The following is an 18,610-nucleotide window of genomic DNA, read 5'->3' as shown; positions in this document are numbered from 1 at the left end:
TTAGACGCTGATTGTATGGTTGTGAGTGCTGCTCTGAATTTCTGGGGGCGTGAGCGGGAAAGCGGTTGGACATTTGGGCATAGGAAGGATCGGTAGGGGCTTCGCTTTTCTCGCAGACACTCCTGTTTCTTGTTCTATCAGCGCGGAGTTTTCGGGGAGAGCAAAGGCATTTCTTGCGGGGCGATCGCCGTTATTGAGGTTCCTCGCCTCGTAATCCATTTTCGCGATGATGTTTCCGTAACTTTCTGGGCTGGGGAAGCCAGAAACAGTATTTGTCGGCGTTGTTATTGATGGAGTCGATGCGTAGGGCTCACTTGCAAGAATGGTAATAGTCGAGGCTATTGATGCGGAGCGCTGGGGTTGGGACTGAGCTTCATGTTTGGATCGTAGGCCAGTCGATGAGTTTCGGCGCAGCGATGAACGACGGGGAATGTTTGGTCTTTCATGGACGGGAACTGGAGAGAATTTTGGCACGCTGGATGGACATGTTATCGATAGACTTGTTGTTGAGCCTCGTTCGATAGGAGTAGGTGTTGGTTCCCCGCCGCCATCGTCAGAAATGTCATCTTCGTCATTATCAAAAGGGTTGTGCGAATTTCCAATGGTTGATGGGAGTTCAGGAGACTTCTTATCTTGGCGGACTGGAGTAATGGTTTTCGCTCGAGGCGTAGATTTACACGAACTGTCTTCTGGCTCTTCAATAGTTGGCGACAATGAAGTTAGAATAGAGTTTCGTTGGCAAATAGATGTCCTGGCGCTCTTTCGACGTTCATGTCCCTTCCTTGCTTCGTCGAGAGATGCTTCCCCAAGTGTTGATAGGCGTGATGTACGGACGCAATGAGTTCGATTGGAAGGACATCCATTGGCGTTTGCCAGTGTTCGAGTTCCGCAATTCTTCCCGCTCTCCGTGATCGGCTTCAATATAGCTGAGTGAGAACGCACTTCATCCGACGTACGGTCACTTTCAAGGCTGGAAGATGTGTTTAGCTCATGTGCAACAAGCAGCTGACTTTTTTGATTGCGGATATTACTTGGAATCCATGACCCACTCGTCAGAGAACGTGATTTTCCGAGAGGAGGGATGTATAGTTGGCGGGTTTTAGTTGGTGTCTGGACACCCAAAATACAAGATGATCGTTCCTCTGGGTAATGGATGGATGCGCTTCGCCTGGGAGAGCCGCGGTCTTGAATTTGCTTGTATGAACCAGACGTAGAGTTGTAACGACGGGGTGACGATGCTTGCGGGATACGCGACACCGATCCGCTTCTTGTGGACGCTGGCACCCACCACCCATCAGTCGATATATACCGTTCATGAATCGTAGGAGGGGGTTTGCTGGGCGTCTCTAAGTCAATCGAATCAGTTAAGTTCTCCCCAGCTGGATAATCAAGTATTGAGCTCCCTGCAGTATCCAAACTCTTGTTTGAAAGGAGCATCGAATCGTGCCTAGTCAAGTGAGGTATTCCAGGTGGGCGGGAAAACGGCAATGGAGGAACTTCCTGTTTTGGAGGAGAGCCTGGGGCCTGGTGCAGAATCCCTTCAGATCGTCTTTTGGCTAATTCGGGATCAATAATGAATGGGCCTCCTCGCATTGTTGCAGTTATGTCATAGTATGACCCTTTTCTTGTAGTCAGTGGCCATGAAGTGATACGACCACCCTCATCCTTATCAATTGTAATGCTGCCATCTTGTATAGGTAGTTTCCGCTTTGGAGTGCAGTCAGCTTGAAGCTCTGCGATTGCGAGAGGAGAGGAACCCATGTTTTCAACATCTAAGGGCCCTGAATGCGAACGCGGAGATGCCACAGACTCGAGAGGTATGTCCCTACTTGATTTCTTCTGGAGGCGACGCGTATTACGCATCGACAGCGTCGACATGCGAGCATCTCGTCTCTCAGAAGTATGGCAGGGAGCCGGCTCCAGAATCCCCGGGGACAATTGCCCATGGAGATCTTCTATGGAGCCAATGGCAGACCATTGTCTTGCACCCGCGTACGGGAAAGGAAATGTCGTGTGGAATATTCCACGCGACTGGGGGTATAGATTGGAACTGGCCTCATTGGAATGTAGGATATTCTTCCGCCGATAGCGCAGGCATAGAACCGTCACGAGCAACACACACAAGAAAACAGTAACAGCACAAACAACGGCGATCAAAACAAGGTCACTCAGAGGAGCCATTGAAATTCACGCGTCAAAGGGGTGGCTAGCAATGAGTACAAGGTTTCTCGAGAGCACGGATACTAGCAAAGGACGATGATGGAAGGATCCAAGTAAGAAGCTGAGCCACATACTGCGAGAAAAGAAGGACGCTAAACTGTGTGCAAGAATCAAAAAATGGACCATTGAGGTAAAAGAGTTACTGTCCTCATGTTGTCTTCCTCTGGCGCGGTGACAGGTTGTCATAGCACCCAGAGTGTCAGACGCGATTCTCATCACAAAGCAGCGTTTAACTGAACAACCCTCCTCTTTTGAAATGACATTCTGCAGCTTCAATACTGTGTGGCTGCATGTCCAGTGGCATTCCGTGAAATGATACACAAAAAAAAAAAGCTTGCGATGTCAGAGTATTGCTGATACCAGTTAATTATTGCTTGAGCAATAATGACTTTTCAAGCATGGCCACTGAGCAAACAGTTGAGTACGGGGGGAATTGCAGCATTGAGTATGGAGTTAATATAAGACCATATTATACCAAGAACCGAAACTAGAGACACAGCTTGCTTTTGTATCCAGCAGTCAATGGAGGGGATATTTCCAGCACTGGGCAAGGAGTGATGTCAGTATCACAGAGATTACAACAATCAGAAAGCGATGAACTCGACCAAAATTTTCTCTAGCCATTTGAAAGGAAAAGGGTAACTAAAATGCATCAATCGAAGCACCCTAGCCCTTGAATCTGCCTGAAGCTCTGGTCAAGATCATCATAATGTATGTTGTTGATGTTGGAATCAGGATCCACGATGGTCCAATTATTATTAGTAAGCAAGCCTGGCTGAGGAGATCTCAATCAATCGTTCAAGCGAATATCTGTACGGAGTACTAGTAAGTATCAATCTCCTCTTTGTTCTCAACTGTTATCATTTATTGGTAACGACCACCAAATTGTCTTGATTTGGAAGAAATACGTGGTATAAATGCAGCAGAACAGTAGCGGATGAGCAGCCAGCGCCCAGCGACCATCGACCGATTTCTTACCGGTCATCCCGCTAGGTCATTCTAACTAGGCAGATCAATGTAACCAGTCTCCATAAAAGCACATTCAACTCCTCGTTTTCTCCCTTGTGCTTACCGAGAAGGCGCGGTAATATATCCTTCCTCCACTGTAAACACTTTGAAGCGGGTTTGCAACCCCTTACTGAACTCGCTGTTTTCCAAATCCTTCCTGAAGGCACCATTTCTATTATCAACAATAACCCTTTTCCTTTTCGGCCATTTATGCTGTGCAATTTTCCTTAAATGTGGATGACGTTGAGCAAGCATTTTACCTACCAAAACCGAATTGATAACAACATATCAAGACAATTCGCCCAAATTAGCCGTGAAAATTTCAAGGGACCCCGCCACAGTTCCTGACAATCACCAGCCACTGACGTCATGACGAAGTCCTCATTTTTCCCTGCCTCCGCACCACATACAAGCGGATCCATTTTTACGTGATGATACATGAAATTCGGGCAGGACACGGACAAGCAAATTCTTAGAGATAATTTCATTGACTGATCGGTTGGGCATAGTTTCGCGCTGCCGCAATATGTCCCTGTTGACATATTCGATGAACCAATCATTTTGTGATCCACTCTAGATCTGCTGCTCTTACTCACCATATCTCTATTTATTCGTATTTACTAGCATCCATTTAAACCAAGCGCTCCAATAAATATCTCTTACTATCTGTTAATAACAAGCGTTTTGTCCTTACATCACTACTCCACCCTCACACGTCAAAAGGTGGTGTCGCTGACTGTTGCTCTTTGTGCTACGGCGGCGTTACTCCCCATTCACCCCCACACCACCACCTCCATCATCTTCTTGCATAGCTGCCAAAACATATATCTAGACTGCTTTGGTCTTCAGATCCTAACACTTAATATATAACCATATTCCACCTCGACTGATATTCAGTATGGACTCCCCAATTGTCGACGGCAAGTTCCGGACAGATAACACCCAGGCCCCACCCTCCACTGGGAGTGTTCTGGACCTCTTCTCACTCAAGGGAAAAACCGCTATCGTCGCTGGTGCTGGTGCAGGAATTGGCCTGGCCGTTTCCCATGCGTTTGCCGAAGCTGGAGCGAATATCGCCATCTGGTACAATAGCAACAAAGCCACCATTGAACGCGCCGCGGAGATCGAGAAGAAATATGGAGTTCAATGTAAGTTTTAGATTTTTATGTACGGACAAACAATGAATTGTTTCCTTCCTTTCTGCTAAACGGAGCCTTATTAAAAAAAAGGAAAGAAAAATAAATACCAAAATGATGTTTCTGACAACCAAATTCTAACAATTCCGTTCAGGTAGAGCATACCAAGTTAACGTTACGGACCCAGAGAAAGTCTCTGACGCCATAAGCACCGTCGTCCAGGAATTCAATGGGCGCCTCGATATCTTCATTGCCAACTCCGGTGTTCCCTGGACCAAGGGGGCCATGATAGATGCCGACCTGGATCATTACCGCAAAGTCATAAGGACAGATGTCGACGGCGTTTACTACTGTGCCCGCGCAGCCGCCGCCCATTGGAGACGCCAGAAAGAAAAGGGCACCGATATCAACGGCAAGAAGCTGGAGAATTTCACTTATGGAAGTTTCATCGCCACAGCGTCGATGAGTGCGCACGTTGTCAATTACCCGCAGCTACAGACGGCATATAATGCGGCGAAGGCGGCCGTGATTCAAATGTGTAAGTGCCTTTCTTCCTACCTATATATATACTAGCAGATGTGCCATTAAAAAAGAAAGGTTGGAGGAAGGAAAATACAAAAGTTTCTATCTAGCTAACGACCTACTTACAGGCAAATCTCTCGCCGTAGAATGGGTGCGATTCGCTCGTGCCAACTCTGTTTCGCCCGGCTATATCGCCACTGAGCTTTCCGACTTCATCCCTGCTGCCACCAAGGCCATCTGGCACGAGAAGATCCCCATGGGCCGCGAGGGAGAAACCCACGAACTTGTTGGTGCATACCTGTACCTTGCATCGAACGCTTCTAGTTACACAACTGGAACCGATATTATTGTGGATGGAGGATATGTCTTGCCATGATCAATTCTGGGAGAGCTTTTTTTTTTGGTTCTCTTTCACGCTTGGGTTTATGCCAGTGTGCGATCTGCATTTGTTACATATTTTCGTTTCCCCACCAAATTCACAATTATTCGTTGGTAACGGAAATTGAATAAATTAGTTATTCATTATTTTATGTTGCCTTGGAGCATCAGGTAACATGGTGAAGAACAAAAGTCCTTTACATACTTCTTTCCTTTCTTTTTAATGAATTAAAATATATTGTGTTACCTCCCTATTTTCCCATAGTTTCGGGAGAAAAATAAATGAGAGAGACTGAGAAAAATTACAATAGTCGTTAGTGCCTCACTTCTTTCTTCTCCTCCATTATGCACAATCATCCAGCCACCTCCCCATATCAGTACATGCCTACGGAGTACATCTGTACTGCATGCAGCATACGCCGTTCCAAGCACACGCCTTCATGACTCAGCGCACCACTTAAAAGGGGTTCATTCCACAGTCAATCATCCAACCAGTTAAGAAGCTTTGTAACCACATAGTCAACAATCCTATGAACCCGTGCGGCCATATCTCCTATTTCTCCCTCGTCGTCCCTACCCTCTCCGTTACTCTCAATATTCATCTTGGGAGCCAAGAGGACATTGTCTCGCAGTCTTGACGTCGTGGGATCAAAATATCTGGACATGTCGAGTTCTACAAGCTGTTCCTGCTTGGATGTGGCATTTCGATGATATCCACATACCTTGTGAATATTATGGGTATGAATGCAATTGTATCCGTCATCTCCGTCATTCGAAGGGGTGTCCAGTAATACTGCATCAGAGGCTGAGATTGAGGGGAAGTCTGAGTCTGAGTCTGAGTCTGAGTCTGAGTCTGAGTCTGAGCTTAGGAAATCGATAAGCTGATATCCTTGTTTTGGATTCTCATGCTGGGGTCGCCGTTTCGATTTTCCTCTCATGCGCCGCATTTGGCTCTCTAGTTCAATCTCTTCAATCTCTTGATAGTCATCATCCTCGCCATCATCATGACCATCGTCACCACATGCCAATTCGTCCCCTTGGCCAAATTCAGCACCACGGCCGACATTCAAACTGGCATTGACGGGGCCATAACTCTTCCCCCTTCGTGTTCTCCTCCAAGCTCTGCGCCTACCCTGTGGGAAAGGGATCAAATTGCGGAAAAACCTGTTGATTCTCGCAAAAATTTTATATTTCCTGATGCGATGGATGATGTAAAAAGCGTATATGAGGAGGACAACTGTCGGGATCAGGTTTGAAAGAATGATGGATGATGGGACTGGTGTTTGAGATACTGCAGTTGGAGCATCTGTACTTGATATCAACTGAGTATCCGATGGAAGAAATATGGGTTCTTCTGGCTGGACGGGAGGAGAAGTAGTGACTGAAGGTGATACAGGGGTATGAAAAGAAAGGAAGGAGGGCTGCGGTAGTGTCAGCATCATCGTTGTTATTGTTTCCTTTGTAGGTCGAGGGCTGGATGTAGAATTACTTTGGGGTATTGATTTCTGGTAGCTAGGAATGCATGACAATATGTAATGAGATGGATGGGGGAGTCGAACAGAGACTCAAATAACACATCGGGGCTGCGTGTTATGAAACGATAGGATGATGAGAGTTTATCCTTTTCATTGTTACGTCTCGGATAATAAAAGGGTTACTATTGTATTCAATTCGGTTGTCTACTAGTAGTAGAGCGTCTGTGCTGCAGAAATTAAGATGAGAGTGAATGCCCATGGTTACTGAGATCCTCCAGATATACAGGATAGTCAAGAGTAGAACACAGCAGCATCAGTGCATTTCCTTTGTGGCAGTAACTTCCATGGTAGCTAAGCTTAACTATAACTAATAGATTGAACCCCCTTGTCAGCCACAGAGGCCCACACTGAGCCCGTACCCCGTATATAGTTAACCCTCGGGGATGCTAGGCCTGCCAAACCCTGACTGGGCAAAGAAGTGGCTTCACTTCCTGTTGACCCTTATAGTTAAATTATTGATGTATTTCATAATCTCATATATGCTTGACAATAAATCTGTTTCTTCTCAGATTCTTCATAAGATACTAGTAGTTATATGTGAGAAGTTAGTTTGGCGGGCTCTTCGGCGACCAGACCTGGGTATTCAACGGAAAATCCTAATCCTCCGTCCCATTGGGATTCTGTGCACTCAAGTCTATCGCGAGCGAAAGGAGAATGATACAATGGCTTCAGATCGTCTCCTGGCTCAGAAAAGGCCTTCTATTTATCTGTGTGAGGATACTGCTTCGTCAAGTCTCCCCCGAGTCTGAGGGCATATTCGATCTGATTATTAAACTCTCGAAAGTTTACTCTTGGAATAGTCCAATGCTGAATCTCAAGATCTCGAGTACTTTTTAGACTACGCTGTAGTCTTCTTGGATAGCCTTGGAAATTCTCGCACACCCAAGAGTATTGTGGCGGACGTAAAGCTTGCGAAAACAGAATTTTCTGCCACCCCCTGAAAAATATTAGCAAAACACTGCAAAAATAGCCAAAATATCCACGTATCTCTAAAATCATTCAAATATCATTCAATTCATTCAAATACACACCTTTATCATCAAATCTGTCAATATGCCCCCTCAGCTCAGTGAATTTACCATCAATGAGATTGTATGCTTTTTAAATGATGATTATATGCCTGCTCAAATTGCATGGACCATTGAGTGCCATCTGATCACTGTATATTAAATTCAACAAAATATTCACTGCTTTGGAACTGCTAGAAGTTCTCATTCAACATGAAATGTAAAGTTAAAGATCGCACTGAATATCTTGTCAGATTTGAAAGATTTTTTTAAGATATATTCAACTACATATCACAATGAGATTGTTTGCTTTATGAAGAATGAATTTGATGTTGATATTCACTTTTAATTGATATCTAAATTGTTGAAGAAACTGAATTTGATATGAAAAAAAATGATTAATTATTGCAATTATCATTTATAGAATTTGTTAATCTGTCAATTTTATTTAATATAGATTGAATCTATAATCAATCAATGTAATGAAAAATTTCAAATTGAATGATATATTCAAATTATTCAGTATCAATCTGATCAATTTATCTTTTTAAATGAAAGTGCTGTGAATGAATGTACTGCAGATTAATAATATAGATGATCAAATAAAAATTTTTTTTATTATATTAAAAAACTTTATAAATGATTTTGCAGATGATCAATCTTATCTGCAATAAATGTTAATGAATATTTTAATTATAATATATATCAGAAATTTTATAATATAAAAAGAGTCAATGAGTTTGTATATGTCTGAATATTGTTTAAATGTCAATGAAATTATTATTATTTAATGATAAATAATTGCTTTTCTTATTATTTATAAACATTGTGAAATCTCTGCAGAGAAGCTTACATTAAATATTTATTTTTATCTTCATATTTTTCTGATTATAATTCTATAGAAAAATCATTTCATACATTGAAAGAATGAATTAAAAAATATAAATATCAATTAAAAAATCAATTTAATGAAGATTTTGAAATCTTCTTACATCATATAATTGAAAATTTCATAGAAAAAAAAAAATGTAAAAGAATATTTCAGATCTGCTCATATAAAATAATATTACAAAATTTAAAAAAAATTCAGATTGCAATTCAATTATGATGATATATAATATTTAAATTTCAAATTCAGGAGTAGAAATAGTGTGAAATCTGTTGTCATTATTATAAACAGCAAATAAAAACAATTTAATCTTCTTCAACTGTAATTGTCAGATAGAACTATTTAACCCATCTTTTTTTATTAAAAATATATTTATTTCAATATTCAACTGAATTATTTATTTATTTGTCATTGTTTATATATGATTCAATTTAAATTCTTTATTTTAAATAATATTTTTTACAATTAAAAGAGCTTCTGCTTTTCAAAATCTCTCTGTCATTAATCAATTGAAAAACTCATCAATAAACAGATTTAGAGATTCATCAAATTGAGAGATTGAATTACTTTAAATAAAAGACAGATTCAGATTCAATGACAAATTTAAATTTAATGACAGATTCAAATTCAATGATAAATTTGAATTTAATAATAAGTTTGAATTCAATGACAAGTTTAAATTCAGTTCTTTTATACCTTCTATTTCTTCTATCATATATTTCATCACCATCATATTGATTATCTCATTTGAAGATACAATATTAGATGAAGAAGAAGTTGAGAGAGAAAATATAATTACTGATATTTGAAATGTTTATATAGAAAAATTAGAAATAGAGATAAATTCACTTTTTCATTTCTTCTTCTTTTTTTTATTTATTAATTTTTTATCATCTTTCTTGAGAGATTTTGTTATTGTATGTTTATATTCAACATCATCTATTCAACTGACAATCTCATTACTCAGAAGTTGAATATGAGTATTATTAAAAGCTATTCAATAAATATTCTGTTTAAAGTTATGATAATTCATTTTTTGATAATATCAATGAGCAGTTATCTCACACTCAGTTTGTAAAAAATCATGTTCATTTAATTATTAATTTCAAATCTTTTTCAGCTGCTGATTAGTGGCTGTGAATCTTGTACATATAGACAGTAGCTTTTCATCATCAGATATTTTATGAATTTGAGAGGATTTGACAAAATGATAAAGAAGAGATTTAATAGATGATGAAATTATTTCTTTTTTAATATTTAATACTTTTTTTAATGTCAATGTCTGAATTATTAATTGAAAATTTAACACTTTAATGAAAGCTGCAGAACTGTGTATTACAGAAGTGTTTGAAAATAAAATTAAAATATTAAAAAAATTAAAAAAAGTAATAATCTCAATGTTAAATCTACTCATCTTTTTTTTATATAACTTTTTTAAAAAAGTAATAATCTCTCTTCAATCTATCTGCTTTTCAAGAGTGATTTTAATTGAAGATTTATATTTATTTAATGAAATGATTGTTATACAATTTGCAACTTTTATTTTCTTGCAATTTTGCTTCATAACATACTCTTCAACTATTTTTTTTACAGTATATTGAATATGATAGAAGTTGATAATCATATCATTTATTGTAATATTTTGTAATTTGATTTTTATAAACTTCTTTATTTCATTGATAATTATTTATTTATACAATCTGAATGAGATCTCAGATTTAGAAATAGATGTTTGCAAAAATTGAAAATTTTCTAATTATATTTTTTTCTTCTTCTTCTTTTTCTTATTCTTCTTCTCATCATCAGTTGAATTCTCATCATTATTCAAAACATTCAGAACAGGTGGTTTGAACAAATGAAGATGCAGAGTAGTTGGAGTTTTTTTACAAGCTTGTAAGGCAGTAGAATGATGGGTATTGCGGGGCATATTGACAGATTTGATGATAAAGGTGTGTATTTGAATGAATTGAATGATATTTGAATGATTCTAGAGATACATGGATATTTTGGTTATTTTTGCAGTGTTTTGCTAATATTTTTCAGGGGGTGGCAGAAAATTCTGTTTTCGCAAGCTTTAACTACGTCCGCCACAATAGGAGATCTGGTATCATTGTTCTAAATTTGGTTTAGGGGTACGGTGACACAAAGATCCTTGAAAGAAACACAACAACTTTATACATTCATTGAAGACCGAATATACTTAGAGAAACCTGAGATTCCGGGCCTACCAGAGAGCGGTGGTCAGTATGAACTGCTGTTAGCTTCGGTGGATCGTGGGGATCTGAATGACGGTTCTGCGAAAATCCAGCACACATATGGAGACCATTCTATCCACCTGGAGAAAGTTGTGGAAAGCGTTGCGGAGGCCACGAAATACGCCCGGAGCGGTATGCCCACAACTCTAGGTCAACATAAACAGAGTAATTAATTCAATATAGATGTGACTCCTCTCGCCTCAAGAACTTGAGCTATTCAGAAATTCTCGGAGAATGGTGCTAAGCTGCTGGATGGTCGAGTGCGACTATTAAGGTGAGATAGGAATAAAGTAACCTTAATCTGACTTTCTCCGTAGTGTCTGGTTGTTGATGTCTATCTTGGTTGGGTCCTGGATGCTGGAATTCAGGTGATGGTGCAGGGAGATGGTGCGGCCAACTGTTCACCAGCCCTGGGTTGGTTCTGTTGGATCCCCTAAGGTATCTGCCATGATGTGTGAAGGTGTGGGCAATGGCAGATTAGATCTCATAACATTTTGGTGAAATTTTTGTTGAGGTCAAACAGTGGTGGGAATTGCCAATTAGTATGCTGGAGCACTTTGTTTAGGTTAGGTTCAAAGAAATAAGCAAACAACAGAAGAAACATGCGAATGAACGGCTTGTAGAAGAAATCCAGAAAGGGATACAAGGGAATTATAATCATAGAAGCTCTCATCGAGACGGGCACTATGGCGTGCCGAGATGTGGGCTTCTACTCCATGTTAAAAATTCTATGGATCCAAAGAGATTAAACTATGACACAAATGAGCCTTAACAATTTCTTCTCTTCCCCTCTCTCATTTACTGAAAAAACATTACTTGTAAGCCACAGAGATAGATACCTATGTACACATATATAGACATACTTTTCAAGCCTTGGAAGCCTGATTTTATCTCTTCATTTTGGTGTTTGGGGGAATAATAAAAGAGAAAATCATTTCAGTCCGAAAAGGAAAGATTGTTTACAAAGGCCCACGTGGAAACGAAAGGACTGGGGGCGATTTGGGACCACAAGAGTGACACGCTGAGGCGAAATGGCCGGAAGATATTTCACGCAGCTGAGATTAGTTGAATTGTTCCTTCTTTCTTTCCTTTTGATACATATAAATATGTAAATATATATATATATATATATTTATATCATATATATCAGGAAATCAGAAGGAATAGGTCGGGTTGACCGATAAGCAATAGCAAGATGCGTACGTCACTGAAGGGGCGAATGAATGTATCAAATTCCAAATTTAGGGTTTTGGGATAGAAGCGCAAAATGAAGGGGAAGAGCGCCACAATACCGAAAAGCATTGATGAGCCGAATTAATAAAGAAAAGGAAAAAGAAAAGCAGAGAACCCCACTTAGCTCACGGTATTCAATACAGTAAGATGAAGTAAAAGGGGCAGCAAATTTGAAAAAAAAAAAAAATAAATTAAAATAAAAAGATTTTTGCCAGCATATCTCAGAGTGGGGCGAGCGCATAGAATTGAATAATAGAATGTGGAATGAAAGGTGATATTCGCGGCGATGGGCGGGCTAACTCCAATTAGATAAGAAATTTCAAGAGGGCAATGTAGTGGTGGGCAGCGGGCGTGTCCGGCGGAAATTGGTGGAGATGGTGGGATGGAAAATATCGCTGTGACTAAAATGGGTCTAGCATTGTACGGAGGTTTTTCTTACGTTGGAAGGCCGGGGGGGGGATTTATGTCATTATATGTTGAACGATGAATATGAGATAGCGGGGAACCCGCAGAGTGTATCGTTACCATGTTGTTTGTTGTTTGTTGACAAGGATGTGGGCGTAGCAGCTTGGTAGGAGATATTTTCGTCTATGCCAACAAAAGCTAAGCCGAGCAGTTTATAACTTCTCCGTCATCCCAGTCATTTCAACGTCCTTCGGCATTGCAGGCACAGGAACGGGTGGTTTGCTGTCAAACACTATTGGTGCTTGATCTGATGCAGATGCCGGTTCATTTCGTGGGGGCTTGGGTCGGCGTAGCTTTTCGCACCAGCTTTCCGCGCTGACGAGGGTATCATTGACCACACCACTAACCTGGGCCATCATGTCCAATCCTTCCTCTGCAAGAACTAGAACCCGTTGTGCGCTAGTTTTCATATCGGCTTCCGTGCCAGAACCACCTCCGGATGTAGTAATGGTAGATGCAAGCCGAAAGCGTTGAGGGAGGGACGTGAGATGTCTGCGGACAAGAAGTCGTGCATTTTCCGGAAGTGCGCCGCCTGCATATTTAGAGACCACGTCTACGACTTGCCTAAGGGTACGCAATATATCTCCTTTAACATGTTGAATCTGCTCGAAAACGCGAGTGGAATTGCGTGATGTTGCCTCGGAAATCGCAGGGTCATCCGATGGCTGAGCTCTTTTGGAAGCATCAGACTCTTCCAGAACCTTTTTCAAGGATACAATCGAGTTCCCCAGCCGACCGTTCGCCCATCGAAGCCAGCTTAGACAATAAGCCAGGCTGCGGAGGGACTCCTCGCTCATAGCAACGCCAAGACCGGAGGTAGAGATCATAAGCCGACTCTGCCAGGTAGATTGGTTGTTGTTTTGTAAAGTTTTCTTATCCAACTCCGCCAGCTCTTCATACTTAGGAGACGAAAGATTGTCATATGGTGGGAGCGACTCTGCAGTGGACGATCTCCTCGTGTGGGATGGTGTAAGTTCAGCCATCGCCCGCTCAACATCCAGCATGTCTGTGTTGGTATTTCTAATCTTCCGCCGTTTGTCAGGAGTCTCTGAATCGACGGCTGTGTCATCGCCAGCCCGTCGTCTTTGAAGTGCCCAACGGATACCCTCCTCGACACCGGTTTTCTTGCCGACGGAGCCAACTTTCTTCACCACCGGAGAACCGATGTTCCGTTCCAAAAATTCGGCTCCATACTTGAACCTTGGTGAGTAAGACTTGGAGGATGTATAGACAGAAACGGAGCTGTTTATGGCAGAAGAAAGAAGAGGATGAGATGAGGTGAGGAGAGATAGTAATGGCTCTGGCGCTTGCGGTTGCGGTTTCGGTTGCTGCCCAGGTGAGGATGTTGTTGGCGGGGATGACGGGTCAACGCTGCGAGACGATGCCGGGGAGTGAACAAAATCTATGCAAAACCAACAGATATGATTAGAATTATACCATTGTAGTTCGTTTGATGATATTCACCAACACAAACTGACCTGTTCGAAGGCCTTCACAACGCCTGGGCCGCCTCGATATCGTCCATCGACAGTACACTCGTAGCCCTGCGACTTCGTCCCTCCTTATCCATGTCCAGCTGAGTAGGGCAGCTTGAGACTGCCATTCTGGTAGTAATCGGGAGAGTGGTATTTAGCAATCCGGAAGAGGCAGTGGTAGCAGCATTTGTCTGGTTAGACTGAGCGATGCTGTCAGGATACGGAGGAAGTGCAGGATGAGGCGAATCCCGGATTTGCGATATCATGTTCGACTGACAAATCGTGGCGTGGCGTGGTTGATAGGTAGATCTCTGTGATACCCAATTCAAGCGACTTGAATGCGACAGCTGCTTGGAATGTGACGGGGTCAGTTACCAATTAGGTTATAGGAACGGCGATGGCTTGACACCGAGCCCCGTTGGACTCTATCGAATTGTCAACGGAATCGAGCCTTTGGTCCCTCGTAGAAGGGATGAATCAACTCCAGGATCGTAACGGCCACTAACACACGCATACACACACACACATACACAAAAGCTGCCAGTTCGGATCTCAGTAGAGGGAGAACATTCCAGTTGATTCTGTTGAGGAGACGGTGCAAGGCGATGTTGAGAATTCCCCCCACACCAAAATCGGCTTGACGGGGCCTGACATGTGACTGCTGCGGCTGCGAATCAGCGTCAGACGCATTCCCAAGGATTAGCATGTGAAAGGCCAAAGATGGCCCAATCAGCGTTGGGCAGACTCAGGCTAGCAAACTCTGCAAACACGTGCTGCTAGCTGACTACTCGCCTTCCTGTCTAGGAATAGCGTGGCACCAAGCCTCTTGATGCCATTCTGATGATGATTTCACGGGTTACTAGCACAAGGAGGAGTCCTCCTGCTGCGTGGTGTCTGGGAAGCTCAGGCGGGACTACCACGAAACTACTGCAATGACGGGACATCGTGAGCAGTTACAATATCATGAATGTGCAGTATGGAAGGAATGGGAACTGAGAGGTTTGTCCCACACATTGTAACTATTGTCAGTGCTGACATGTTTTCTCAGTTTATTAGCTATTATTTGTGAGTGTCTCCCGCAGCGAGTTATCCCACAGAAAATAGGACTGCTTGCGAGCATTTCCCGATCGTCTTCCTGGGCTTCAACGATTCTCGTCTTTGCCTTGCCAGGTCCCTTTCTCCAACCCGGCAAGGTGTGGCCCCATTCATCATCATCAATCCGAGGGTCACCATCTACCATGCATTGGAGCCCACCCCATGCGGAATTGTTGCATTCGATCTCGATTTATTTGGAGACAAGCATTCAGAGCCAGGTAGTCAGTTCTCATGCCTAGTAAAGTCTTTGGTTACTCGCCCTCTAAACGGTCAGGCCCTGGTTTCAGGTGATGATAACAGTCGCTCGAATTGATTAAGTTGGCCACGAAAGTCTTGACAGAATCTGTAGGCCCATGTTGTGCTCGCACCTTAAATCGTACAGTAAAGCCATAAGTACTTGCACATAACGGAATGACGCATAGTAAATGGTGGGTATTTTCATGCTGTTAATAGTAGGAAGTAGCTTCCAACTCTGGACCATGAACCACGTATATCCCAAAAATGCTAGGCTAGATACAACCAATAGCCAATCAAGTTCCATGGAAATGATTCAACAAATGCAGTTTCCAAATGGTTACCAAAAAATTTATCGCTGAGTATTCTTATATATCTAATGTGGGAGATTAACTACTATTCACAGCCTCCGCAAAAGCACTGCCCTGCCATGGACCAGAGTGAATTCAAGCGGATAGTTTTTGCTCGCGCTCCATCAGCATCGTACGAAACCATGACGGTGCTATCTTCAAATTGTAATGCACCAGGCCAAAAAGCATCTGCCTCCTTAACAACTTGGGGAGGACTCCAGCACATCTTCCCATCCTTTGGCGGACCTGAAAACGTCGCTTTAATGTTTGCCTTATGCGGCCAGCTGCCCTCGATGTCTTCATCTGCCATATACACAACTACCAAAGATCCATCGGCAAAGGAGGCTATTTGTGGTGCTCCGGCATTTTTCCCTATTGGAGCCGCCTGCACGTCCTGCCGATGGCACCAGCTGGCTCCGTCATCATAAGATATAACGGCTTTGACATTGAAGAATGGCACGTTATCCGTTGTTTCAAAGACCATGACAAGGGCATCCCGGTTGCCGTCTTTCGTTTTCGCGACCCCTGTCATCCCGTCTCGTTGTTTTGGCTTCCAAGAGACGGCTTTCGGAGTTGACCAGGTATCGCCCCGGTCGGTTGACGAGACGAGCATCGTCCGTTGTTCATTCGCCGCAAACTCTTGCGAGTAGGTCAATTGGATTTCATTCGGGTTATTTTCAGCAAGTCTCATAAATGGCTCCCAGGCGCCCAAGTTCCCATCCATCTCAAATGCTTGGGACGCAAATTTCCAGTCTTTCCCGCCATTCGTTGACTTGCAGACGGTGATGCGTGAGTGTATCAGGTTGGGGCCGATGCTGGTATGGTTTCGGAATGCTCCGAGGACGACAGAAGGTGCCACCTCAAGCAGGTATATGTTGCCGATGTCCCAGTCACCTCGAGTTATTTCTCCGAAGGGTAAAAACCCTTTATCACCATTTGTGCGCTTGGATGTTTTTATCACTTTGACCCCTCCCTCATCGGTGGTAAATCCGGCTAGAACAGAGCCATCGGAAAGTTTGGCCAGGCGCACATAGCTCGCAGGGAGGTTAGATATATTTATCTCATCCCCAATAACGAGCTCGCCCCGGATTTTATCGAAGGGTGATGATGGTGTGGCTAAACCAAAAATTTGCATAAATTTCGATGCTAGTTTCATCATAAATCAGAATACATAATCAGAAATACGGATATGCTTTACCGTTTGGCTTTGGTGTCATGTTGTGCGGCGTTGATACCCTGTCGCTCACAGGATCCAAATCTCTCCGGCAGATCGCTTGTGCGGCGCAAAAGTTTAAGTCTTAGCACAAATCGATTTAGAATAACAATGCCAATATTATTGACAATGAGCCCCCATCTCCGCAATATACGTATCTTATCAGCTGGCGAAAATCAGTTTACGCATTAGAACTCATCATGGAATGGCGGTTCACTGGGATGACGTCATCAGTTACCGCATAGTTAGTTATCTGACTATTGGAAGTTGTGCGTCCAACAGTTGAATATGTTGGTTTGCTCACAATCTCACCACTATACACTGTGACCGCCAGCCGCAGCATAGTGCGGAACCACAATAGTATCAGTTAATGATTGCTAATAATAACCGCCAGGCAAGTATCCAAATAGTGCTGATGTGACTAGTGAAGCTGGTAGATATGTAGTACTAATCAATTATCTATATAAGGGAGGGTGATGTCAGTCGGCAGCTGGGTCAGAAGCGTAACACTGAGATGTATTCGATCCTAGTACTTCTAGTACCCAATTCATACACATTCCACTCCATTGAATAATGGCGAAACCTACAGTTGTTTTCGTTCCTGGCGGGTTTCATACGCCAGCCATTTTTGATCCCGTACTTCCATTCCTCCACGCAGCTGGTTATCCAACCGCTTCAGTTTACTTACCTAGTGTGGGTGTTTCCCCTGGAATTCCGGACCTCTCACCAGACGTTGAAGCAGTTAATCTTGTTGTCGGTGGACTTGTAGCGTTGGGACGTGAGGTTTTGCTTGTTGCACACTCTTATGGTGGCGTGCCCTCATCGGAAGGACTTCAAGGTCTCAGCAAGCAGGAGAGACAGGCCCAAGGGCTGGCCGGTGGTGTCGTCAGCATGTTATTCGTGTCGGCGCATCTGCCCCAAAAGGGGAAATCAGCCATAGAAAAAGAAGAAATCAATCGCTGACCATCCTCGTTCCTAGGACCCGACGGCATTGCTTCCCGAAAACCCAATTGAGGCCTTCTACCATGATCTCGACCCGGCGGTAGCTAAGTATTATGCGAGCTTATTAAGACGTCAATCTGTGGGGTATGCCAAATATATTCATCCAGTCTCCAAACCTCCTCCCTTTTGGTCACCTTTCTAACGCGATTTTCAAGTCCGTTCCTCTCGCAAATCACACACGAATCCTATCGTCAAATCCCTACTTCATGCTTGCTGCTTTCGAACGACAGAGCCGTCTCCTTGGCGAGACAAAAGCGTGTGGCAAAAAATGCTGGCATCCAACAGCTGCTTGGGCCGATAAATTGCGGTCATTCTCCATTCCTATCGCATCCAGAAGAAGTCTCGAAATTCATTCGGCAGGTTGCTGGAGAAACTTAGTCCTGGCCTTTCAGGGTCAACCACAGTATCAGTGAGGCAATTCACAGGAAACATTGTCTCTATCAGCTCGCTTAAATATATTCAGATGTAATCTGTTTTCTATTGTCGATGTTTCCTAGAGATGTGGCTGCTTGGAACACATCCATGTAGTTGATAAAATTTAACAAAATGGAGACAAACCAAATATTCGCACCTCTCGACTTTTCCACTTAACC

At 42.6% G+C, this 18,610-nt stretch overlaps 5 protein-coding genes across 5 annotated transcripts; 2 read left to right on the top strand and 3 right to left on the bottom strand.

Moving 5' to 3' along the window:
- Positions 1-2,181, bottom strand: HCAG_00627 (predicted protein; the record flags this gene model as incomplete). Its single annotated transcript, XM_001543531.1, has 2 exons — positions 1-695; positions 957-2,181. 2 exons carry the CDS (start codon positions 2,179-2,181, stop codon positions 1-3), a joined length of 1,920 nt encoding a protein of 639 aa, XP_001543581.1.
- Positions 2,182-4,126: 1,945 nt separating this feature from the next.
- HCAG_00626 (sorbitol utilization protein SOU1) lies at positions 4,127-5,262 on the top strand (the record flags this gene model as incomplete). The annotated part of the gene is made up of 3 exons (XM_001543530.1): positions 4,127-4,376; positions 4,519-4,902; positions 5,015-5,262. 3 exons carry the CDS (start codon positions 4,127-4,129, stop codon positions 5,260-5,262), a joined length of 882 nt encoding a protein of 293 aa, XP_001543580.1.
- A 7,538-nt stretch (positions 5,263-12,800) lies between these two features.
- On the bottom strand, positions 12,801-15,067 carry HCAG_00625 (conserved hypothetical protein; the record flags this gene model as incomplete). The annotated part of the gene is made up of 4 exons (XM_001543529.1): positions 12,801-14,050; positions 14,127-14,244; positions 14,644-14,790; positions 14,942-15,067. The coding sequence occupies 4 exons, from the start codon at positions 15,065-15,067 to the stop codon at positions 12,801-12,803; spliced, it is 1,641 nt and encodes a 546-aa protein (XP_001543579.1).
- A 781-nt stretch (positions 15,068-15,848) lies between these two features.
- HCAG_00624 (conserved hypothetical protein) lies at positions 15,849-17,019 on the bottom strand (the record flags this gene model as incomplete). The annotated part of the gene is made up of 2 exons (XM_001543528.1): positions 15,849-16,948; positions 17,001-17,019. 2 exons carry the CDS (start codon positions 17,017-17,019, stop codon positions 15,849-15,851), a joined length of 1,119 nt encoding a protein of 372 aa, XP_001543578.1.
- A 569-nt stretch (positions 17,020-17,588) lies between these two features.
- On the top strand, positions 17,589-18,395 carry HCAG_00623 (predicted protein; the record flags this gene model as incomplete). The annotated part of the gene is made up of 3 exons (XM_001543527.1): positions 17,589-17,900; positions 17,995-18,101; positions 18,173-18,395. 3 exons carry the CDS (start codon positions 17,589-17,591, stop codon positions 18,393-18,395), a joined length of 642 nt encoding a protein of 213 aa, XP_001543577.1.
- Between the last annotated feature and the right edge of the window lie 215 nt (positions 18,396-18,610).

The sequence above is a fragment of the Histoplasma capsulatum genome, genomic scaffold (genome assembly GCF_000149585.1).
Source record: "Histoplasma capsulatum NAm1 scaffold_1 genomic scaffold, whole genome shotgun sequence".
NCBI classification, from domain to species: Eukaryota; Fungi; Ascomycota; class Eurotiomycetes; order Onygenales; family Ajellomycetaceae; genus Histoplasma; species Histoplasma mississippiense.
This window is presented reverse-complemented; position numbering and strand designations above follow the sequence as displayed.